At 47.8% G+C, this 25,833-nt stretch overlaps 2 protein-coding genes across 2 annotated transcripts in view; one reads left to right on the forward strand and one right to left on the reverse strand.

Annotated features, from left to right (window-relative positions):
- Positions 1-12,011: 12,011 nt before the first annotated feature.
- Positions 12,012-25,833, reverse strand: part of LOC142769301 (uncharacterized) — a 59,803-nt gene continuing 45,981 nt past the window's right edge. The window contains exons 5-7 of the mRNA XM_075872431.1: positions 13,882-13,988; positions 12,960-13,110; positions 12,012-12,627 (exon numbers count right to left, since the gene is read on the reverse strand). Coding sequence (XP_075728546.1) covers positions 12,415-12,627; positions 12,960-13,110; positions 13,882-13,988 — 471 coding nt within the window. The 3' untranslated portion in view covers positions 12,012-12,414. The remainder of the gene's footprint in view (positions 12,628-12,959; positions 13,111-13,881; positions 13,989-25,833) is intronic.
- Positions 18,826-23,898, forward strand: LOC142769187 (uncharacterized). Its single transcript, XM_075872183.1, has 3 exons — positions 18,826-20,477; positions 20,784-21,384; positions 23,841-23,898. Exons 1-3 carry the CDS (start codon positions 20,462-20,464, stop codon positions 23,896-23,898), a joined length of 675 nt encoding a protein of 224 aa, XP_075728298.1. The 5' UTR covers positions 18,826-20,461.

Here is a 25,833-nt window from a genome sequence, read left to right on the forward strand (position 1 = left end):
CGCCCATTTAACTTTGTTCGGCCATATTGCCACCGCGAAAGTTTCACCTTTAACGCGTGTGATTCCTCTTGGGCCCCCTGAGAGGATGCTGCAAAATAATAACGGAGGAACTTGGAGCGTGCCGGACTCTATGGAAAAAGAAAAGGCAGAGCGGAAATCGGGGCATGCGCACGTGGTCGGGGCAGTTCGCGGTTAGAATTGGCAATCAACGGACTTTTCTCTTTCACGTCTTGGCGACGAGTCATTTCGCTACAGGCGTTTCATGTCAAGCTTCTGCAGGGGCTGCGAGAATATGCTCCGCTTCATCACTTCTGGTGCCAGCTGGTCCTGATCGTGTGCCTGTCTCGCAGATGCTTCCGAGATGAACGAACACTTCAGAACCCGCAACGATTTGTCTTCCTCACTCGACGAGGACGACAATGACGCTGAATAATTTAGTTTCCTTCGCGTAGCGACTTCGTCAAGGACGGGAATCTCGGCCACTTTCGAGGGCAGCAGAGGTTCGTCCACGTGTGCTCTTTTTGGTAGCACATTGTCGGTGTCTAGTACGGCATCTCAGACGACGGCGCGCAACGAGCCTACGTTTATGGATGCGAGATTATAACCTGTGTGGTGAGCCTGTGACTTGTCAATTACGGCGTCTCCCGCCTATGAGACTATTCGTTTGCACCATATCTCTGCATGATGCGCATGGCGTAGCGCTGGAGCAGTGTGATGAAACGCTTGCACATTCAGCGCAGGTCTCTAGCATCAGGTGACATCTCATGACGGTAAACGGTGATGAGGTGTGCGTACTGTGCTGAGCGCGGATTGTAGCAGCCCTGCTGCTCACATTCTCGGTAGTCGGCTTCTTTGAACTTTAGGGGAGACGAAGACCCTACCGCCAGGATCAGGCTTAAGAGAAGTTTAGGGAGAGTAGTAAGACTCTACGTACTGTTGCGTCTGGGACAAGTTCTGAAGGCACATGGTACCGCGTGACAAATAATACAAGGGTTCGTTATGTGGGCCTTGAAAGTAAGGCGGGCTTGCCAAGCAGCAACTGAGGTTGTGGGAAACCGGATTTTTGGAGACGATGCACACGGTGCACCTGGGCGTTTTTTCTTAGCCATAGAACTCGCCATGGCAGGCCTTGTGGTCGAGCCTTTCCGCCGAAGTGCCGTGGATCACGTGGAAAGGGGCAGGCATTTCGGCGTCTGCTCAAAACTCGTTCAACTTGTGGCTGGTACTGAACTCATGAGGCCATTAGAAGGCGAAGTCGTCGCTCGCTTTGACGTCGTTGCGTGTGTAGTTCTGAGGCTGGTTGAAAGCGAAGTCACGGCCCATGAAGGGGTGGTGTTGGACCCTGGTGCGTGATCGTTGTGTACCGAGGCGTTGTTGGTACGCTCTGAGCAGTTCGTTACGTTGTTGATGTCACACAGCGGAATAAGTGTCGTCCCGCTCATCGGCGGCAACGCAGGGTTTCGGCCGTGCAGCAGTCAGTCGTGAAATGGTTGCGTTTGGCGCTGTCAAAACATAGCTTCTCTGCGTGAAGCCTTTTCCGCATCTCTTCCGGAGGAAGAAGTTTGGAGCAATCCTGGACAGTGTGTTCGGCGGAGGTGAACAGGACACAGAGGTGCGAGTACAAAAATTGAAGTTCTACTGATAAAGCTGCAGCGCACAAGGGTGGCTGACGGATCGGCAAGTCTTGCTGCGGAAGTCTTCGACTTGTATATGATATTGTTTGTGAGAGACCCTTTCCTCCCGTATCTCTACTTGTACTTTCAAGAAGCTCAGGAGGTTTTTCACTTGTGACCGGGATTTCCGGGATGCTGTGGCGTTCTCAGTTAGCATGGTTTCCTTCTGCCGTTGTCGATAAAAGATGCTGAAGTCTGGAAGTAGCGCCTTCAAGAAGACGTGCCGCCGCACCATGCAATATTCTCCTGGAGACACTGCGGGACCTCCTAGGGCGTTAGTGTGAAATGTGGCTTAATCATATAAATTTCGTAGCTTGGTCACGTCGTGGGAACTTCGGAGTGGTGTGACTGACGGCAAACTTTCGAGATGGTCTTCGACTAGCAAGTCGCGGCGAAGCGGCCCGACAGGACGATAGTTATAGCGCCAGAACAGAACGATGACACAGAGACAAGAAGGACATGAGTGCTCGTGTCCTTCGCGTCCTTATTGTATCTGTGTAGTCGTTCTGTTCTCGCGCTATAACTATAGTCTCGTCTTACCGATTACCCCAAGCTGCCACACGGTCTGACAGCATATGAATGGCGACGTAATAGTTCGCTTCGGTCAAGCGAATGCCTCGAATGACTGACTGCGCTGCCCCGGCCAGACATGCTAATAAGTAGAGACACATATTGAGTTTCGGGATTCAGTCGTTGTGGATGCTTGCTTGTAGCTGGTCCCGACACCCTTGCCGGTTGTGGCGTCCGCCTGGAAAACTCGGGACGTGCAGCTTGGGCGTTGCGAGTTGAACCGACGTCGTGGGAGTTGGAAGGCCGGGTGAATGCAAGTTCGTCGCTGGCAGCGATGTGCCTGCCAGGGGGTCAGCGGGTGGAGTGGTCGCGACGTCGACGCATGCTGGTGGGGTTGGCAACTACGACACGATTGCACGTCGAACCCTTCCCTTAGCGCAGATAACGCGATCTTCCCATTCGCCGGCGGTGGTCCAGTCTGCCTCGAGGTCCTCATTATGTAGCGCAGCTTGAATCTCCTTGTCGAAGGTGACGAGGTGCGCGTGTTTCGCCAAAATGATGTCGATGAGCTCCTGGAGCTTGTGCGCCGGGGGCCATCGAGTCCACCAGCAGGGTGTAGAGAGTCGACATTGCCTTGGTGAGGACTGTCCGGCAGAAGCCATGCTGCACTCGGATTTGGTCTATTGTCGAAAGCCGAGGGCCAGACAACCGGGTGGATCTCGGCACCAGAACGAAGTGTGAGAAACGAAGAAAGGGACCCGGACTCGATGGCCTGGCTACACAGAAGGTCAAAGGAACAGCTGATCGAGCCAGCATTCCTGGTTCGTGCTCGTTCCCACCACGCCTTCTTCCACTTTCATTTGTCACAACCACATCGCAAGAAATGAGCAAAAAAGACACCTAGTACCAATGACAAATTGAGACTCGAACCCGGGTCCACTGGGTGCCATCCTAGTACTCTACCACTGAGCCACGCCGGTGCTTGGGACTCGTTGGCGAAATTGCCTTCGGCAGGCTTCATGTCGGGAAAGCAATCGTGCAATCACGTTGACATGACTTATAAAGCGTTTTAAAACACCGAAAGAACAAGCAGTCGTCTCGCAATGCGAATAGCGTAGCAAGTATGTCATTCGATGCCCCGACCCATTACGAAGGTTGTTTTCGTTCATGTATTAACTCTGGCGCATACACATTTCCGATTTCCTTCCTCCCCGTAGTCAGTCACTCTATGAACGATTGGCTCAAAATTTCTTGCAATAATTCAGCGTTTTCAAGCTTCTCAGAAGAATGACGGAAAATAGCATAGCGAATGCCAGCCTACTCCTCTAAAATTTTTAATAGTAATGCCGTAGTGGGCATCAAGCAACTGTGCTTGCAGCAGCTACAAAATCAGTGCTTAGAAAAAGCACTGAAAGGCTGCTACTCTAGCTTTGGCTGGGACTGTGCTCGGCCTTTCACGCAAGCATGGCGTTTTTTTTTTCTGGGCGTTATCGCGGCTTTCTTGGACTCTAAGTCAACATACGCAGCAATCATCTCACTGGAATTACGGTGCTGAGGTTTTTATGTCATATACCACATATTTTATTTCTAAAAGCAATAAAATGAATTCGTGCACTTGATTCAGTTGTACAATAACTGTATAACATTTATATAACAAACGCCTGAAGTAAGTGCTTTTCTTTTTTCAACATTCATTTTATACGTTCTGTGGCATTGCATTCTGAAAAGAAGTGGCTAGCCGCCAGCTCGTCTAACAGTCACAGCTGCCGCGTTGTTAAAGTGTTGCGAATTATTTTCTTTCCTGTCAATACCAGAAATACTTTTTGAACATAACTCTATGTAGCGGCAAAGGTGAAGGACCAAGTGGCTTAGCTAGAAACTGAAACCTAACACAAAGTGAGGCTAGCAGTGAATTTCCAGCGCATGCTCCTTCTCAGCTAATATGTTTCCCTTAGTTAATTTTTCATTTGTGCCATTCAGTTGCAAAATATATACTTCGCCATGCGTTTATCCTTGCTTTAGTCTGCTTCATTCTCTAGTATCACACACAAAAACTGCAAGCAGGGTTTGGCTCAAGCCACGTCTAGGGTGTACTATAAGTGAGCGAGTGTCAAAGAGGGCAAAGAAAGTCAAAGTGCTGGCAACGGCCGCAGCACGACAGCTCAGAAAGTGAAGCTGAAAAAGGTTAAAGCCGCCTGTGACTCTGTGATCGGTAGCTTGTAGCGTGTCGGCATTCATGAGTTGTGCGCGTATTTACCGAATCTGTGCTCAAGTAGACGGCCCACTTGCCACTCTGTGGACCTTATTTATAGTTGCTGCTGTAGCTGGTGGCGCTTTAGTGGTGGTAGTATTTGTTTCAGCCGTATTGCTTTTATTTTGTCTATCGTTTCTTAGAGCGGGTCTTAGGATACGCACTGTTCTTAAAAGGAACGTTACATGTGAAACACTGCTCTTGAAATCCGACAGCGAGCGTAAATACTAACAGCCCACTTGACGGGGTTTTAGATATATATGAAAGAAAAAGTATGTCCCCCAAAATTTCAGCGAATACAAAACACTGCCTGCGTGTGTTCCATCCGCTGGTCTTCACTTTTGTACTCGGCATTCGGTAAGCGGAAAACAGCCAATCCTTGAATACTGCAAAAGCAACGATACCCTGTATATCCTTCAGTGTCGCTTCCGACTCTAAAAAATGCTATTTGGATGGTGGATTTATTAAAGCAGTCATGAGGTATGCACAACTATGTAAACAGGTACGCAGAGAGCTCACGCTTCTAGAGCTCCTTTCCACAACTTGGATGTCAGTCAAAATGACGCGCACGCTTTAAAAACTCGCGTCTTGTACACAGCATCCTACCACACACAACAAGATTACCAAGTAATACTACATGGCGACGTGTGCATTCCCAATGCCACATTCAAAACTCTATAAAGCACAGGCCGTCTCGGTGCGCTTACTTTAAATTCATTTGTACCCGTCGTTAGCATACCTAAATGCAATTTATCCTCACAAACTTTCCGATGCCGCCTGTGCCGCTCGCGGGCAGACCACTACGGTAGCACACATGCTCTGTGAGTACGGGTAGCTTTTACCGACTTATAGCAAAGCCGAGTGGGATTCACTTCTGCGCAGCCCAGAACTTCAGGACTAAGTCCTGGCCTTGCAGTGTGTGCGCGACAAGGCCGTCAGGCTAGACCTGCCGGTCCCCACGTGTGAGTAGCCGGGTGACGCGTGGCAAGCTCAGCGCCTGCACTGTATCCTAATAAAGTTGTTTTCACTTACTCACTCACACGTTATTATATTACCTACTTTGTAGTTTAATACGGGTGACCCATTACAAAAGGTGCACATGATACAGTGTATATTCCCTTGAGACTACGTAGTGGGTACATGGTGAATTTGAAACTACATTGTGCACATAATTGTACATGGTTTAAAGCATGCCACCCTTTAAACAGATTGCAGCCATATGCAAAATCTCCATTGACAAAACACCTTTTCAACTTTATTGATTACAATATAAAATTCCACAATTTCAACTGTTCGAGTAGCATCCTCCTGTGGGAATAGAAGGCGTGGCCACTACTGTAGAATAACGAAGCGTGCACTAAGTGGTTGAAGTACGCACTAGGGAGATGTCATCCCTAGCCCTTGCCTCTTTTGAAGGCGAAGCCTAAGGGCGCTGATTTTTTCTCTTCTACATAGCCTGCCATTACGTTCGGTATTAGCATCGCGGGATTACTCTTGTCGCTGCTTGCATCAAATGCAACGTTAAGTATCGACATTTCAAGCCCTTACGGGTGATCCCCAAGGAGAACCCCATCCGTCAGCTTCCCGCAGAACAGCACTATACAGTAGTCACCTTCAGTGGGAAAACATTTCAAGTTAACAAGTCTCAAGTTTAAAGGTGAGGACATTTAAACCACCTCATGTTTTAAGCTTTGTTTCTGATTGATTGGTTTGTGTTTCCTGATTCATGATTTATGTAGGTTTCAGCTGGGCACGGTCACAAAGTGTTTGTCAGTGTAGTTATGAACCTCTAAAATGAGTGCATGTAGCACGCGTTTTACTTACATTATTTTCCTATTGATTTTAAGTATGGCGGTTGTTTCTAGTGTACAATTGCAGCAATGCAGAAGTCCTAATGAGTTTCAAAGTGCAATCATCGTGAAATTCGTTCAATAAAATTAAAGTTTATTACAGGTACTGCGGTTTGCAGTACACATGCACTATATGCATAATGATCTTTTTATGAACCAAAGCTTACAGCCAAAAAAGTTATTTTATAATTCGTGCTGAAGTTTATAGAATTGCCAAACTCATTGCCGGCTCGTGTGTCCTAATGAATACCTGCACTTGAACAGTATACATGAAGTGTTCTAAAAAGAAAACACACGTACACAGTCGATTGCAAAATGAACGCAGTGAAATTGTAGATGGCTTAAGTATTTCTTGCGAGATGATAAAAACTTTCAGTAAACAACACCATATTCGAAGGAAGTTCATAATCAAGTGTTTTACAAATGCTACTGTCATCTTAATGACGTGTGTTTTCAGATGAACAGGAAAAGCAGCCAATTGAGCTTAAGTAAGTCTTGCGGTGCTTGCTCTCTAAGTTGCATTCAAACTGAATCCAAAGCGCTCAAGGCTTGGTTTTCATTTCGTGCCCGAAACTTAAACGGCGGGTTCTCGAAGGCTACGCCATGGCTTATAGAGTAAACTTCGGGTGTCTCCAGTGCAAGGGCCAAACATCATTTTTTTTTACGCTGCATCATCCCCTTTTGCTCGGCGTCTAGCCTTTCCCATCGATTTCAGGCAAACTAAAACGTCGGCCAGATGTTTTACTTGTTCATGTCCTTTAGCGCATTGTAGTCTAATGTGAAGAATTGGGCATTATTAGAAAACAACGCTTTCAATTACGCGGCCGGCAGTAAGTATCACTTTATTCTTGTAAGTCGGTCGTCAGGGGACACACGTTTTGGACATGAATTATAGTTTATATTTATAAAAAACGTGCGAAATTTTCATGTGATAAATTCAGACAATCCATAGCACGACTTCGTCGCTGCTGCAGTTCAGCCCCTGCCTCTCGGTCATGGGTATCTAGCGCGTTGACGAGGCAACTGTGCTAATGTCACTATCTTCACAATAGTTTTACTACCATGAATACTCGCCATTACTTCTCACGGCACATAAGAAATCAATCATTATTTTATTACTTGTACGTTTTACCCACCACATCGCGACGAATTTCGAAGTCCTTATCGACTTATCATATCCTTTGTCAACATCTCTTGTTTTATTGCTTCGCCTTCTTTCACCACCAAATGGCTCTTGCACCAGAAACCACCACACATCATCATCATCAAATTTTTCAATGGCAGAAAGGTGGGCATATATGTGGCCGCATGCTTTGTGCTAAAAAGAAATAGCATGCTTTGCGGTGTTCAGGTACTTAACGAAGTCGAAAAAGAAAGTTCTATCTATCTTATGTTCACTTGCATTCAACTTGCATTACCATCATACTTGTCTAAGAAAATAGTTCAGGACAACGTGAATAAAACGTTACCGTTTATTCCACTGATGCAGTGCTTAAGTTATGAGCAAAACGAGAATGCCTGAGTCAATTTATATCTTGGGAGTAAAACGTGAATGCTGCAGGCATCAGTGCGTGGCGTACAACTAAACCGTGACAAAGTGAGACTGGGATGAATAATGAAAAGAAAGAATACAACAAAATTTGCAGATCATATATTTGTTTTTGGATGTCATGAAATAAAATGTTCCAAGAATTTTTTTCCACACCTCTATTGTTCCCAAGAAAAAAGGCTAATTCACGCTACTGTGTGAAACCTAAAGACCGCGAAGCGGGTTAACCTTATCGACACAACATGGTTTGCTTGACTGATGCGAAGTCTGTTCTGAATAATGAAAAAGTGTAATCAAACCACAGCGTGCCGAGTCGAACCAAAGTATGTTTCCTAGCATGAAATTGCGAAACGAAATACTGACACAGGCTTGATTTAGTGTGGCGAGTCCCGTCAACGCATCTGTTATTCCGCAAATGTGAAGTATACAAGGCAAGATTTAGGTGCGCCCCGCCGCGGTGGTCTAGTGGCTAAGGTACTCGGCTGCTGACCCGCAGGGCGCGGGTTCGAATCCCGGCTGCGGCGGAAAAGTTGTAGGCCCGTGTGCTCAGATTTGGGTGCACGTTAAAGAACCCCAGTTGGTCTAAATTTCCGGAGCCCTCCACTACGGCGTCTCTCATAATCATATCGTGGTTTTGGGACGTTAAACCTCACAAATCAATCAAAGATTTAGGTGCACGTTAAAGAACACCAGGTGGTCAAAATTTCCGGAGCCCTCCACTACGGCGTCTCTCATAATCATATGGCGGTTTTGGGACGTTAAACCTCACATATCAATCGAAGTGTACAAGGCATCAACCGATGTCCATTGCACAAAGAGCGAATAGAATAAAGACCCCTTTATTTTAAAGACATAAAGAGTGATTTATAATCGACGCTAGCAACGAAGTGTGCCGACGAGCGTATTGCTCAAGTAGGGCGTTATTCGCTCTTTTCTAATATGAAAAATTATTTTGAATGGGCATTGGCCATTTACATGGATTATTGGGGAGTTTCAAACTGCCAATGCTACGCCCACCAACATTCATTTTTTGCCGTGCACTTGAGGTGCGATCTAGAAAGTGAGTGTGGGAAGCAAATGTGACCATGCATTGTACTTTTCATAACACTCTCCCCAACTTTGTGGCCGTAATTCACACGAAATATTCAAAGATGTGGTGAACAATTTGTACCTAGTAAATTATTTGCCATGATGTACCATGGCGTGAACAGTTTTACTGCACTATGCTGAGATCTGTAGTGCCATCATCACCATCATCATTTCTCAATCACCGCGCCGCGCCTCACGCGCAGCTGGTGCTAGCTCGAGCTGCGCGAGGATTAGAACAAGCTAGCGCACTTGGTGTGTTGGACGTGGACAGCCACCGCGGCTCCGTTTGAGGCGTGGAATAAAGTGGCGAGAGAAGACACGACCACGTTGGCCGCCGTCTCGTCTTCCTCTCTCGCTACATTGTTGACCCGGAGAACACGCCCTTCGCCGAGCGGCCCGCTGCCATGTTCCCGCAACTCTGCCCGCCAGTGCCGCCGTTCCAATCGACCTACCCCAAGGTATGGTCCATGCAGCTCGATGCCGTTCTGGCATTAAATGGCGTCACGGACCAGCCGCTGATGCACGCCATTCTTCAAGACGCCCTTCCGGTAGAGTTGCGTCATCTCTCTGGCACTTCAACCTCCAGCCAGCAGCCTTACGATGACCTCTGCTCTGCGGTGCTTGCCAGCCATGGCCTCACCTACCACCCGCTGCCGTTCACCCGCGACTTACAGGTTTCGTCTGCGTCGCAGCGTGCGGTACCCTCCGGCCCGAAAGTCTTCACTGACCGGGACCTAACTTCCCCGACTACGTCTCCTACAACATCTCGCCCGGCAACTATCAACGCGAGTCCCGCGTACGAATACCCATCCGACGAGGTTCAGAACATTCGTGCTGCACGCGACCAGTCAGCCACGAAATCCGACGAACTTCTTCAATACGTTCCTGTAGCCAACGACCGGGTCGCCACGAGGTGCATTTTTTCGAAGTCCTCGGCCGATTGTCCCTCGGGCACTCTCGCCACCCGCATGTCTTCTCCGGCCTACACAGACCACGATTTCTCAGACATGTCAGACTCCACGACGGCTTCATCGCCGCATGCCCCGGAGTCTGCCAAGACTACGGATATCCTCACGCTCACTATTCGCCCCTTGGTCGCAGAGACTTCAGCGTCGACGATGTCCGAAGGCGCCTCCCCACCCACCTCGACGCTCTCTGCGTCCTGCCAGCAGCGACCATCTTCAGCCCCACAGTCTCCCGCAGCCGAAGTTAAAGTCATAAGCCGTCAACCACAGCGGGACTTCCGAGAGGCTGCGACTATGACTGACGCAGCTGAGGACGACGTACCTGGCGCGCCTATGGCACTGCAGACTACATATGCCACACACGCTGTAGAGGTTGTCATCGATCATGCAGACCTGCACACCAAGCCTCATGCGCGGAGAACCGATGGTCTTTCAGGTGTGCCACCCGATCCTCCATCAAAGCTCACGTCTTCTGAGCTTCACAACTATTCCCCAGAGCATTTGGCGCCGGATGCAGTCCGACACACAGGCTCGTTGGTAACAACAGCGACGACGTGCGGTCCAACTGCATATCTGCCGCCCTTGATAGTATGCCAAAGAAATCGTCATGTTCGGCATAGTACAGAGAGGCCCTTTTTCAAGCCTCTTGCTAAACAGTCATGTGTTGCAGCCTTGGCCTTCAAGACGGCGCAAACACCTACGAGGTTTTCCCGACGCAAGGGCCAACCACTTGCCATGCACATGACTAGCCGCAATGCACGGCGTTTCCGCATCCGTCGACTACCGTCGACATCCGTACTACCATTTGATTATGAGAGATGCCGTAGTGAAGGGCTCCGGGAATTCGGACCACCTGTGGTTCTTTAACATGCACCCAGATCTGAGCCCACGGGCCTACAACACTTCCACCTCCATCCGAAATGCACCCGCCACAGCCGGGATTTAAACCCGCTATATGCGGGTCAGCAGCCGAGTACCTTAGCCACTAGACCACCGCGGTGGGGCCCACGCCAGAGCGCACTCCTTATTTCGTTTCATTCTCTGCTACTCCGACCGCGCCACCTGCTGCGATTGCTAAGGACGATGATAAGCACGCGCGCGCGCACATATTTCTATGGGAGATAAAGTGAAAGTGGAGAGATAACATCTGTCGACGTTCGGACACTGCCGAACGCCGAACATTTACCTACCATGAAATGCATGCGCGCATTTAAATCGTAGAAGTCAATAGTTTACTGGAGTCGCACTGTAGAAACACCACATAAAGATGAGAACACTTTTGCTTCAGCGTCACAAAGGAACCATCACTTCAATCAAAAATACTTTTTTTCTGCCAGATGTCTCTGGTCTACCTGACAAAGAAGCAGCTGTCTACATTGAACCAATGTCATGTGGTGGCACGTACATAGACAGGGCGGAGTGTTAATGTTAGAATAAGAGAACATAAGACGGGTGTGCGTAGCGAAGGCCTATCGCGCGTGGCTTCGCGTTGTCGGCAGTGCGGATGTAGTACACCCCAGTTCAGTGAAACCAGCAAAGTGTCACCGTAACATAACCACACCGCTCGATAGATTGATTGATTGATTTGTGGGGTTTAACGTCCGAAAACCACCATATGATTATGAGAGACGCCGTAGTGAAGGGCTCCGAAAATTTTGACCACCTGGGGTTCTTTAACGTGCACCCAAATCTGAGCACATGGGCCTACAACATTTTCGCCTCCATCGAAAATGCAGCCGCCGCAGCCGAGAATCGAACCCGCGACCTGCGGGTCAGCAGCCGAGTACCTTAGCCACTAGACCACCCCGGCGGGGACACAGCTCGACAGATTACCGTTAATTGGCACATACAACAAGAAATTGAATCATACATCAGATCCGCGTCTGTAGCTTTGCAAAACAAGATTTTTATGTTTGAATGGAAGATACATTGTTTTCGTGTATTTTTGTTGGTTGCTCGCACCTGTTGTCATAAGTTTACGTGCGTTGATGTCATCTATATGAGGCCACGCATGGGTACATAATTATGTGCTGCACATGCGAACAAATGGTGAGTTGAGAGTTGGCGCTTGTTTTTTCTGTTGCTTTTTTGTGTGCATTCGTCTTTTTTTCTGGCGCCGTTTTACTAGCATGACTACTATGGGTGACTACTACCTGCTTCATGTCACCACTTGTAAAGATGCCACCCCGAGTGATACGTGTGTTACGATGTGCTATTGCCTATATGCATAACATAATGCTCTTTACTAGTTTATGTTTATTTGTTCATTTCAACAAAAATCATATTTATTGAATATGCTTGCCAATATGTGGTGGTGATGTCACTAGTTTTTTTCAGACCACCATAGAACAACAGGACGACTATCCCCAAATGTCCACTCTGCAAGCACCTTGAAGCATATGAACGTCTGCTAGAACAGGTAGCGGACGTTCATAGTAAGCGGACAACAAGAATAACCGTTATATGTTTTTTTATAGCTTCGAAAGCCCCGTATGAACACTGGCGGTACGCTTATTTTTAGGATGAGTTAAATATGCATATCACTCACGCCTTTGGGGTCCTCGTAGTAGGGCATATCGTGGTCTTGGCAAGGCTGGAATAATTCATACTGGTGGTCCTGTGTTAGTACAGGCTGGGCAAGCCTGGGGACATAGTACACTCCTTTTAAACTGAATGAGATCGCCAGAGGGATTGAGAGACTCAGCTTTTCCACTTCCCGAAGTACCGCCAAGCTTTCGTTCTGTAAATGTAAGCGGAAAAAGGTACGTGCATAAGAATTGTCTCGCGCATGTACTAACCTGAGCATCACGAGGATGCTTGAAAAAATGAAATACACTGTCGTGGCGGAGGTCGTCATAACGAAGTTCACGGAACACCAATATGCTATCTTTCCGATACTACATTTAACACCGCTTGCACTCACGGGAAAATGGAATAGTGAATGGCTAGACGCGCAAGTGTCTTTTTTTTAACTCGATCATGGAACTTTTTTATATTCAATCGTCGAGGTCACAACCCAACTTACCCTAAGGCACCTTTACACTACAAGTGTTAATTGAAGCAAATACGTACAACAGTATGTCCATAAGAGTAGTCTCTTCCACGCACGAGGTTCGGAGGTAGGGCGTCCATAGCCACAGGAAATATGCGGCAGTCGCTGAACTTCCTCACCGGGTAACTGAGGTGCGAAATGGCGATGAACATCGATGGAGCAAACACGGTCCTGAAAAAAAGCAACAGTTATTATTACAGCGAAAGAACTTTGCTGATGGCAAAGAACGATAGATATAAAGTCACGTATTTGAATATAAATGGCATGCTCTCTGTTCCCATCCACACTTACTGTTCGTGTGGGGAACCATAGGTTAGCGCACATAGGGGAGAGGGGGCGAGGGGGGTCATAGGAGACTCCGACTTGTGGGCACGAACTCAACCCCGCACATTGACAGATTGGGAGGGGGCACCGGTTGAATTCCATACGTTTACATATTACCGTAGACAAGCCAGCGACTCACCTTTGTAGCCCCTGACGGGGAGGAAAATGAAAAATTCGGTCAGTTGGATTACGTTTGTGTTCGAAAGTTTGGTTCAAGAGTACCGAAAAACATGTACGAAAGAGTCTGGCAAGGACAGTGGGCCCTGACGGGGTACCCTGCGCATGCCTACGATGAAAACTTCTATATTGAAAAGCAGCATCGATCGTGTGCTTGTAGGTGAGCTGGCGTTCCTCGTATGCAAGTTATCGAGTTGAATTTCCATTTCACGTTGTCACATTTCATCGTTGCCTCGATGTGAACACTTGCCTATCGTCGTCACTAGAAAAGGACCCACTTACTGGTATAACCGAACATAGAGTACGCGATTATTACTCTTGTGCAATGAAACATATGCCATTTTCCACTAATACACGAAAGCGCCGGCTTGGCTCAGTGGCAGAATATTGAGCTTGCACTCAGCGGACTAATATACGTGATCTATATTGCAGGGGACCCACTTCATCAAATTGAGAACCTGGCTACTAGCTGGATTGTTCATGGACAAGCCAACGACGTAGTAGGAACTTGTGGTGGTTGTTCTCGGCTTCAGGTGAAGGTACAGCGCCTGTAAAAAAAGAAATTCGGTAAGCGCATCCTGTACCCATAAATGAATGCAAGTAGCTGTACAAGCTCGCCGATTAGTACATCGCAAACTGTACCAGACGCTATTGCGGCCGATGTGATAACTAACAACACCAAAGGTATGCGGAATAGTTGTATTGTTACGTGCAAGAGAGTGTTATCTTTAGGGAAAGGCTCAAGAACATAGATTGGGGAAGGCTTACAAACTTTTGTGGGCTTTAGTGAGTGCCAGTTTAGCTCTTTCTAGCAAAATGGCCACCCCAGGTGACCACCATTTCTTCATTTCGTTTCTCTTAAAACACGTGAACTCCACATGTCAGATTTTCTTAGCACTTTTTAAAGCATTTCGCATTCTGACAGATATGACGCTACTTCATAGGGGTTCAATCTGACATGTTAGGTTTGCTTTCTTCCAGCTGCTGTTCTTTTTGAGGCGTACTTGACTGTGAAGAAGAGGTATTTTTATGTAGATAAAATTACGTACTGTACCCACTACGTTTATAGTGCAGGAAAGCATGTTGTGAGTAGCTAACGCTAACGACTACACAAATAAAGAGTTGTACTGGCACAGAAAGTGACCAGTAGACTCTTACTTAATGGTGGTCACTTACGTTGACCACTGATAATTTTCGAACTGAAATTGCCCTTTTTTCTTGCGATAAAATCATTTCCAGCAAAATATTTTGCTATTTTTTCACTAAAGCTCTGTTTCCAGCCACAAATGTAGTTCTGTGCATGAAAGAGTTCAAAAAAGGTACCCAGCCTATGTTATTCGCTTGCGCTTTAAAAAAAATCCTAAATACGGTGTGTCACTGGAGTCAACCTTTTCTCAAGTGACCATGTCTTCTTTAAGGTAGCAGCTACCGCTGCTTGAAGAACACAACAAAAATGGGGAAATGTTATTTTCAACGACACCACAATTTTGACTTTTCAGCACTTCAAAATTCTAGCATTCCGTAAAATTGTGTCTTATCTGAGTACGAACAATCACTATCTGTCACTATCTCCTAAATTTCGATGACAGTGGTGGTATTCGATACCATAGAACACCCGTAGTGTGAAATGTGGAGCTCGCTTGGGAAACCTGGCATGATGCGACCTGAGTTTGAACTTTATGAAAGAACAAAGTACGAACGTGTCCCGACACGAATAGACATGCTTAGCTGTTAGTGCTGGTCGCGTTGCTGAAGTTATGTGTACCCACACGTTGCGTGCAAAAATAAATTAAATCAACGGTAAGCAGAGAGATAGTCTCGGTGTTGTGTCGACGAAAGTGAAGTGCAAAACACTGCAAAGAGCAATCAAGACGCAGACGCTGGTGTTTATCACTAATAACAAAGCAACACAGTGTTGGTTGAAAGCTTGGGAAAAAGAAACAATCCTGGTCACATTCGGTGTCTAAAAGGAAGTGGTGACAGGTACACAAAAGCTGAGCAAGCTCTGTAACGGCCACTCGAGAAACGTTGAAAGAACGAGCAATTTTACGCATGAATAGAAGCTGTAGGAAATCTGTCTAATCTTTCAACTGTGCCAACAGGGGATTGATTGCTATACCATAGTATAGAATGAAGGCCCCGCCTTCGCTCAAGAGGTTCAGTGAGCCAAAATTCGCTGGGTCGAGCCAACAATGCTGAGAGAAAGAACCGCCTTTAATGCACGACTCAAAATAATCATGGAAAGCGTTTCGGACTGGCTCAACACGGCACTAACGAACACAAAAAACCCGGAAGGAACAATCCCCGCAGACTGCTGGTCAATCGAACATACGTAGTGAAAAAAAACGGCAGGAAAGCCATCACTGAACATATAACATCATGCCATATAACTCCCTCGTAACTCGCCGTGCAATACGGGCCATCGACTCGCCTTATAACCGACGCCCCCAAAACCCGCGAGGCGTTGCCCCTGTAGCACGCACCGAGGAAACAACCCTTGCACCTAGCGCGTCCGACGCCCCATACCATCGCTCGCCTGCCACCGAATAGCCTCTGGGCCCTTCTCGTACTCTCGTACTCCTTCTTATCTGCCTGCCATTTTACCGCCCCCCGTAGCTTTTTTGGATGCTGACGCTCGTGCCACGCATGTGCAATGCGCATGTGCTCTCCTCGCCCGGCTTCCACCGTGCGTTCTACTGATAAGGGTCCATATTCCCGACAAGAAATAGTACAGGAACAAGAGCAAGAAGATTGTATGAGTAAGTACGATGCTTACCAACAATATCTATATCATCACGGCTTCAATAAACACCTCTTAGTTGAGAAGAGCACTGAGAAACACCGTGTAGCGTACTCGCCCTAAGTAGGGGAGAAAACAATACGCCTACACTCCTTGAAGCAGGAGACAAGTGCTAAATTATCTGGCACGAAAAACAGGTTCCAGAAATTGATGGGCCATCTCCCCGAAGAAAACCATATGATGAGATCCCTAGCACTAGCGGCGCGCACGCCTTTGACCCGGCTGAAGCGTGTGTCAACGCGGGTGGTGAAGCGAAACTCGGTGTAGCCTTCACTAGAGTAAACATTTCTTTGACACGCTAAGACACGGGAGGCGGGTTGGGTTTCATGTAAGTTCAATTGCAGATAAATGAGCCTAAAGAGTGTTTGCACTCGACATGTGGTCGAACAATTCGAGCAGTGCGGAGGTTGAAGCAAGTTAGAAGGCGCAAGAGCCGGAAACTGCCACGGGTGAGAGAGTGACGTGATCGCGTAGCTGCGACTTGACCTACTTGGCATCGTTCCAGCAACTGCGGCGGAAAAAACATTGTGCAGAGCGTTGGTATGGACACACTGATGGACAGCGTTAAACATACTAGTGAAATAGCAGCTTCGCATCTCGAACAATAACACAAAAGGTACGTGGCTGCGTATCTACCACGGCACGCTGGAGGTAACGGGAGGCACGTCGGCTGCGTGTGCACTGTGCGCCTCTGCATACGATTTAGTATACACACCCAACTATAATTATTGCAACCACCAACATTCAACAACCACTACGTTCCCTCTCCCTCTAAACCACTGGGTGAGAAAAAAATCAAACGTGCCAGTCAGTGCATGAGGTAAGCTGGGTTCATGTGGTCGAAAGAAATGACGCCCTCTTTGTCACGAAGACGAATGGCCACAGTCTTCTACGATTGCGACACCTTATGGAATGGCCCGTCATACTCAATAATGAATGACGCCTTCACTCTGTCCCGCCACGCGAACACATGGGCTACCACCTTCATGCCTGAGAACGAAAACACTTTTTGGTGCCATCTGACGCGTGGCACATTAAATTGCAGGTGTTCCAACCAGGGATGTTGTCTTTCCGTGTGTCGAAGTAAACCTTCGGTTTTCACGAAAGAATTCTCTCAGAAGTCGAACTGTAGAACCGTACAGCAGTTCTGCTGCAGTGATTCCGAGGTCTTCATTCATTGCGGTACGCAGGCCTGCAGGAGAGGAGAACGAGCTTGTCTATACCCAGTGCTCTCTACCCAATTCTGCTGTTAAAGATGCGTTCAGTGGACGGTGCAGCCGCTCCATCATTCCATTCCTCGCTGGGTGGATAGTTGATCCCCAGCTAGCTGCGTTCGATCTTTAGACATTTGGGCGATGCTGGAGGTGCTGTTTGATTATTTTGACTTCTGCCTGTGCGTAATGGCGAGACCCTACAGCAGACATCGCATAAGAACACGGTTTAAGAACACAGTGTACAGGCCGGGCACATCTCCTAGACCTCCTAGGCCTTCCAAGACACCAATGTAGAACTGCTTACTATCATGCAACAGACGAAGCCTTAGGACGTCTGACGAGCTTTTCATGTGACTTAGCGCAAGCAGATGGTCAACATGCTCGTTCACAAGTAGATCCTGGCGTCCAAAGTGATCCTGTAGAATTTTGATTGCAAGGTCATAATTCCGCTCTGCTAGACGAATGCCTTCGACAGCTCATTTCGCGCTCCGGGTAAAGTAGTTAAGTAGGTACTTGGATTTTTCTACTCGTGGCAGTTCGGTATTCCTGTGGATGGTAGCACCAAAATGGTCCCGAAAGGACTGCCATTCACGAAAACTGCCATCAAAAGGTAGTATCTGGAGCTCGAGCAGTTCAACCGCAAGCGGACGGTGCGCTCTCACCTACCATGCTGCTTCTTTAAATTGCAGAAATTCGTGGTTGTTTGGCCCGTCTCCAGTGGCTCGCGCCTGCATTCTGGTTGCCTTCTCACACTCTTGTAGCCAGAACTTGGCTCGTGACACGGCGTAAAGAATCTTTTCGTTGTACACGCTTGCTGCTGCTGTTGATGATATGTGGGGTTGAACATCCCAAAACCACCATTAGATTATGAAATACGCCGCTCAGGAAATTTCGACCACCTGGGGTTCTTCAACGTGCACCTAAATTTAAGCACATGGGCCAACAACATTTCTGTCTGCACCGGAAATGCAGCCACCCCATCTGGGATTAATGCCGCGACATGCGCGTCAGCAGCCGAGTACCTTAACCACTAGACCACCGTGGCGGGGCTGTACTCGCTTCCTGCTTTTACTGAATGTTCTATGTCTGTTTCGTCCACTGCCGCCAGAATGACGCCGTCGAGCCTTGAAAGTGCTGCTTCTTTATCCTTCAGGAAATTCATATGGCTGTTAATCTGGGAAGCATCAGGATCAGGTTGCTGCAGAAGGTTCAATAACACTGCTAGTGCTTGGGTGACACCAGTTCTGATCAGGGAAGTCTCTGAGGGGCGGCTCCCGGGTTTTGTGCACCAAATGTAACAAAATAACTGGTCCGCAGGCGTTGATCGGAGACGACCCGTTAATTCCTCGTGGAGCCATAGCTGTCCTTTTCTTAAGCGCGCCTGTCCTCACTTCTTCTCTTTAGATAGTCTCACCCGCTTGAAGAGAATATTCTGCAGCACACTCCTCAAGGCCTAATACAAGAACTAAATTATTTGGCATGAAAGACAGGCTTCGAAAACGATATCACGAAATGGGCGTGCCGGGGCGCGCCGGAGACAACGCGTGGCATGTTGGCCGTGTTTACACTGTGTGCCTCTGCATGCGATTCTCTATGCGCCCACAACTAGAAATTATCTCGAGCATCAGTATTCAACGCCTGCTACACCAGAACAGTGTGATAATATACTGCGCAACACTTGCCCCTCCTGTTAGCCACGATCGTTTCTATGACGTGACGCCAAGGACCTAATACAGACCAGAAGGACGACGTCTTCGAAGACACCTCAAAGTGCAACAAATGCATATCCTTTCAAAGGTACATGTTCTATTTACTTCCAACGCTCCCTGCCAAGTGCACACCCGATGCAGTACGATTAGCACTGCACCTGACTCAAATGCATTATATATGCCACTGAAAGATGTCTTTCACGACTCCTGTGGAAGCTGTCTCTACAGAAAACCACCAGAAGAATTCAGTTACAGGAACTAGTTTTAGAAGGGTTTCAACAGCTGCGCATTTTCCCTTCACTCACGGTCCATACGAACCGTAGAAAGTGTGGAACGCTTACGATTGGAGAACAACTAGGTGGAATATCGTGAGGGGTCGGCTTGCTTTAAAACGAGTGGCCATTAAATTCGAAATATTGAAAGCAGTGCATTGCGCAATACGAGAAGCATAAGATGGCTGATTGAGAGTGGTAGACAGGAGCACATTTAGGAATTGTAGCTCAAAAGACGCGAGTGAATCTAACTAAGAACGCAGTATTTCAAAAGGTATTGTAAATACCAAGAAAACAGAGAATACTGATCCTCATTTAGTTGAAAAGATGACAGCCATTGTTTAACAGGATGGTCCCAAAGAAAAACTCCGGCAGAGTTCACGCAGTTTGGAAATCGATGTCAAAAAAGCAGTCAGCAAGAAGCTTTCTTTATTTTTTTCTTCGAACCAACAATCAGGACCTGCAAGTGCAGTTTGGCAAGGTATGTTCACTACCCAAATGCCTGAAAAGTACGTTATAGTTTGATGGCATTCTAGTGTGAAGATCGGTTCACCCACTGCAGTGGGCGGGTTTCCGCATGCTAAAACGTCAGATCTAATACCACAAGGGTGAGCATGTGACAGCCTTAATTCTTAAAACGCCACAAGCTTTCCTTATCATGTTATTTGCTTCGCCCTTGAAAATTAAACATTTTTAATCGTTCGTTCAAGAAACTCTACTCGCATCACTACAATGAATGTCAATAATCCAACAGTAAAGTGTTGTGTTCTGGGTTGTCGGTTTATGTTTTGAAATGACATGTGAGGATGCCAGGGGGCGCCGCTCTGGCATCCAGGATTTCAAGGCGACTGTAACATAAATTCAGTGTGCGTTGGGTAACCGTGGAGTGCGGTTGTTGTTTTTCTCTTCGGTGCCTCACGTCAACCCGCGTGTTCGGGCTGGTCGGCGTCCCCGCCGGCCGCGTTCGTCTCCGTCGGCCGTCTTCTTCTGCTGCTGCGTCGGGACCAGCCAGCCCCTAACACAGCAATGGTGACGAGGACGTGTAAGAACCCATTTCGTTCTCCGTGTTCGTCCTTTTCTTGCTTCTAACGAACCTACCCTGCTAACCCTAGACACTCTTTGTTCCCAGCAAGGTGGCCGCTGCGTGCTGCGTCGCTTCATTTTTTCTTCGTTCAGCTACGCCGCCTCTGTCTTCTTCCTGAAACAGTGTACTGGCGTCATTTTCTTCTCGTCTGCTCCTCTCCATTCTTCTTGCTTGAAATGGTGGCTCCTATTTTACCTCCCCTATTTCTTCCTTCGCCCGGAGACCCGCCACTTCCGTGGGCTGACTGGAAATTGGCCTACGCAGACGCGGCCGGGGAGGACGCCAGCAAGGCCGAGCGTCGCAAGGCCCTGCTGCTCAACGCGTTCGGCCCTGCCGGGATAAAGCTCTTCTACACTTTGGACGCCACCAACGCGTCGCCGACGCCAGCGTCGGGCAATGCCTTCAAGAATGCTGTTGCTCATTTCCATGAGCATTTTAAAGATGTCTCGTGCGATTATCTCGCACGCGTGAAATTCCAAGAAAGGCGACAATTGCCTGGCGAGCCAGTCGCCGAGTTCATTACTTCTCTTCGAACGCTCGCCGCGTCGTGCGGCTTTGGCGCGTTCGAGGCCGATATGATCCGCCATCAGCTTTTCACCGGGGTAGCCTCGCAAGACGCCCGCTGCCGCATGCTTAAAAAAGGCTCCTCGATTTCATTATCCGAAGCCCTCTCGATTGCGCGAGCGGACGAGCTTATTCGCTCCCAGTTGGAGCAATTCGCTCTGCATCCAGTGCAGCAACTTTCTGCTGCAGGGGGCCAAGGCGGCGGCCCTTCATCTTCGTCTTGGCGCGGCGGCCAACATGGACGCCCGCCTGCACAGTCCTTCCGTGGCGGCCGACATGGCGGCCTCTCTGCGTCACGGGGGCGAGGAAGCCGGCAATATAGCGACCCCATTCCGCCAACTTCTGGTTTTCAGGAACAGCACCGAGCTCCTAACTCGCGTTCGCAATTTTCTTCTCCAAGCGCAACCGTGCATTGCTTACGTTGCGGATCGGCTCGGCATTTAGCCAATTTTGCGCAGTGTCCCGCGAGAAACCGCACTTGTCTTGCGTGCGGAAAAATCGGACATTTTCAGTCCGTATGCAATTCCCTTCCAGCAAGTCTTCCTGAACCAGTTTCTTCGTCCGCTCCTTCGGGAACTGCACAGACCAATACGGTCACTGTTTTAAATGTGGATGGCCTCCACACTACGTCCGAGCCCAGCATCGTAGCTTCAGTGGGCCATGTGCCCTTGTCATTTCTTGTGGACACTGGTGCCTCAGTCTCTTTAATCAGTGCCGCTGACTTTCATAGTCATTTTTCCAACATTCGGCTTTTGCCTTCACACGTCGTTCTACAAACATATTCCTAGGAAACGATTGATAATTTAGGTCATTTTACAGCCGAGGTCTCCTATTGCAGTAGCACTGCTTCCATTACTTTTTATGTAACTGCCAATGGCAGCTCGCTTTTGGGACATGATGCCGTCAGGGCTTTGTTTATCAACATCGTCAGTGCGTCTATGACGTGTGCTCATGTCGACGTCCAAGATGATCTTCCGGCAAACGCGCCGTCTGAATTCCACCACCTGTTCACCCGTGAACTGGGTTGCGTGCGCGGTTTTGTGCATAAAGTGATGCGTCGACCAGGTGTGTGCCCTGTGCGTGCCAAGCTGCGCCGCATTCCTCTTCTTCTCCGTGAGCAAATCTCTGCGGAACTCTTTCGCCTTCAAGCCAGCGGAATCATCGAGCCTGTCTCTGCTTCCGACTGGGTTTCTCCACTGGTCATCGTCAAGAAAAAAGATGGATTCCTTCGACTATGCGTCGACTTACGAGAACCGAACAAGGCGATCGTCATAGACGGTTTTTCACTTCCTCACATGGAAGAACTGCTTCATCAGCTCTGCGGAGCGGTATGTTTCTCCAAGCTGAACCTCGCGTCCGCTTATCACGAAGTTGAACTTTCTGAGTGCAGTAGAGACTTAACCACATTTGTATCGCACGAAGGCTCATTTCGGTTTCGCCGCGTGTGTTTCGGGCTTGCATCGGCCCCTGCAGTGTTTCAGAAAATGATGTCAATTATTCCTAAGGGTCGTAATGGCGCTCTTTGTTACTTGTATTACATTTTTGGTGTGGGGACGTACTCGCGAAGAGCACGATGCTAACTTGCATACTGTTCTCAACCGCATCAGTGAATGTGGTATGAAACTTATTAACAAGTGCATTTTTTTGTGAATGAGTTACAATTTCTAGGACATAATGTCAGTTCCCGCGGCTTGACACCTGTTGAATCTAAAGTTCAGGCTATTGTCCATGCCCCACGGCCTACTTATGCCAAAACCTTGCAATGTTTTTTAGGTCTTGCTGGTTATTATGCCAAGTTTGTCCCTCACTAAGCTGATGTTGAACCACTGCGTACTCTACGTCGACAAGCACAGCCTTTTAACTGGTCAGCTGAAGCTGAGGAGAGCTTCATTCGAGTTAAGTCAATACTGGCCTCAAAGCTAGCTGTTAGTATTTTCAATGAGAAGCTTCCCATCGCCATCACGACGAATGCGTCCGATGTTGGACTGGGAGCAGTGTTTCAACAACTCAGAGGTGATCAGCTGACCACTAACTCTTTTGCATCTCGTACATTGACCCCTGCTGAACGCAGATATTCAGTAGGAGAGCGTGGAGCTCTCGCGTGTCTTTTTGCCTATGAGAAATGGCATGTTTACTTGTGGGGCCGGCACTTCACATTACGAACAGATCACCAAGCACTGGTTGCTCTTCTTTCTGCATGATCCGAAGGCCGCCGCCCCATTCGCATTTCCCGTTCGTGTGCCAAACTCATGTATTATAATTTCAGTCTTCAATATTGTAAAGGTTCTAATAACGTGGTTGCTGATGCACTGTCGCGCCTTCCTCTTTGATACTGGTTACTGAAGAGCGGGATGAAGAAGTTGTTTCATTAGTTACTTCCTGCATTACTAAAGCTAAGCTTGAGGCAGCTACAGCTGCAGATTCCACTTTGTCTCAAGTTCTCAAGTATTTACGTGAAGGTTGGTCTTCCAAATGTGCTCTTCTGAATTCTTGCCTTACTTCGCAGTCCGACAGTAATTGTCTTGTGTCGAGGACTTGCTTTTCCGCGATGAACGCGTGATTACCCCTGCTTCCTTCCGTAACAAGCTAATACAGCTTGCCCATGAGGCCCACCCAGGCATTTTCCGCACCAAACAGGATCTCCGAGACAGATACTGGTGGCCAGCCTTAGACAAGCAGGTCGAGCATGCAGTTTACAATTGCCATATATGTCAGGCAGCCGACAAGTCTGCCAAACCTGCATTTTCCTCGTTGCAGCCAGTCCAGTGGCCTGATCGGTCTTGGATCCTCAACACGTTGGCACCTCAACAGGTAAAACTTCTCGCATACACATCCCTCATCAGGCCAAAACTGGAATACGCCTCCGCTATATGGAATCCACCTCAGATTTACCTAATCAATGACCTTGAATCAATTCAAAATCGCTCAGTCCGATTCATACAGTCGTAATATTCTTATGACATCAGTGTTTCATTCCTAAAAGCCCAATCTGGATTGCAGCCACTTGCCCTTCGACGCCGCATAGCCACTCTTTCCCTGTTTCATAAGTTGTTTCATTCACCCCTCAACCATCCTCCATACGTCATCCCTCCGACGTACAATTCGCACCGCACCAGCCACCCCCTCCAAGTCTCCCGTTACCGCAATAGGACTGCTACCTTCTCCGCATCCTTCTTTCCACGCGCTGTGAAGGACTGGAACGACCTCCCAAACCACGTCGTCACAATCACCTGCCCATCAACTTTCGCTAAAAATGTAACAACTCATCTCTGTCAGTGAAAATTTATGGCAATGTATATACCCACACCTATGTAGCAATATTTTATACTTTGAATGTAGCAAAAGTTTTTTATCCTGTATACCAACCCCTTATGTGGCAAATGTTTTTTATATCCTGTACATCCACCCCTTATATAATACCCCCTTGTGGGGTCTTTAAGGAAATAAAATATGATGAATATGATGATGATGATAAAACTCGGCATGGACATCATCGGTCCTTTGCATAATGTTTCACTAAATGCCCGGTTTATTGTTTTTCTCATCGACTACTATTCCAAATGGCCAGAACTTTGTTTCACACATACGGTTACTTCTGAGGTCATCATTGAGTTTCTGTCTTCAATCTTCAGCCGGGAAGGTTTTCCTGATGCCATAGTTACAGATAATGGTCCACAGTTTCAGTCCCAACATTTCGAGGCTTTTCTTTCACAACAAGGAATTCAGCACTTTAGGTCATCAGTTTTCTGCCCCCAATGAAATGGGCAAATCGAGTGCTTTAATCGCGTTCTGAAGCAACATATCTAGGTCGCCCAAATAGAGCATCGTCCCCTCAAGCAAGTCTTGACTGAATGTTTAGCTTCGTACAGGTTCACACCACAAGGCACCACTGGAGTGTCTCCTGCTCAACTTCTCCACAGTAGGCAACCGCGAGTTGTTCTCAACATAGTCTCTTTGCCTCGTAACATTGCAGTGTCTTCTCCTGATCAAATCCGTACCAGGGTTTTTTCTCATCAACAAGCAATGAAAAAGTATGTCGACACCCGTCGAGCTGCAAAGCAGTCCAAAGTTCGCACTGGCGATCTAGTCAAGGTTCGTGTGCCAGGCAAGCGCCCCAAATCGGGGTCCTTACAAAGTCTTGGGCCAGGTTAGCCCCACTTCTTTTCGCTTAAGTGATGGTAACATCTGGAATGCTTCGTGCCTTGTTATTTTTCATACGGATTCGCCTTCAACACCTAAAAGTCGTCCCCATCACGTTCCGTTCACGCCTTTCAACTACGCATGAGACTGTTACATGTGGCCTCCATGTACAGGCATTTCTTCTTCAAGGGGGGAGGAGTTACCAGTCGGTGTCGCTGGTTGAAGTACACCAAGTCTTACGATTCACTTCGAACCTTCAAATGTGGCTGAGACCGTTGAACCGGACTCCAGTCCACAAAGTCCTTTCCGAGCTCGTGCTGCGAGCTCTGTTGAGACAGCGAATTTTACCGCTCGTTCAGAGCCTTCACAATCTTCTACTGCTCTTGATGTGTCACATCAGAGCACAAGTGACCAAGGTGCAGAGACACCTGATTCTACACCCAAAAGGGCCCACCCTAAGCGAAAGCGGCAGAGGCCGCGTCGGTTCGAAGACTACGTGATGTAGAACTCTTGTTCATTACTGTTTGTGAACATTATTGTTCTGTGAAAAGGTCCAATGCATCCAAATCAATATTGTATTGAGTTGTGTACATTTTTTTCTGTAAACTTT

This window comes from Rhipicephalus microplus, chromosome 8 (genome assembly GCF_043290135.1).
Source record: "Rhipicephalus microplus isolate Deutch F79 chromosome 8, USDA_Rmic, whole genome shotgun sequence".
NCBI lineage: Eukaryota > Metazoa > Arthropoda > Arachnida > Ixodida > Ixodidae > Rhipicephalus > Rhipicephalus microplus.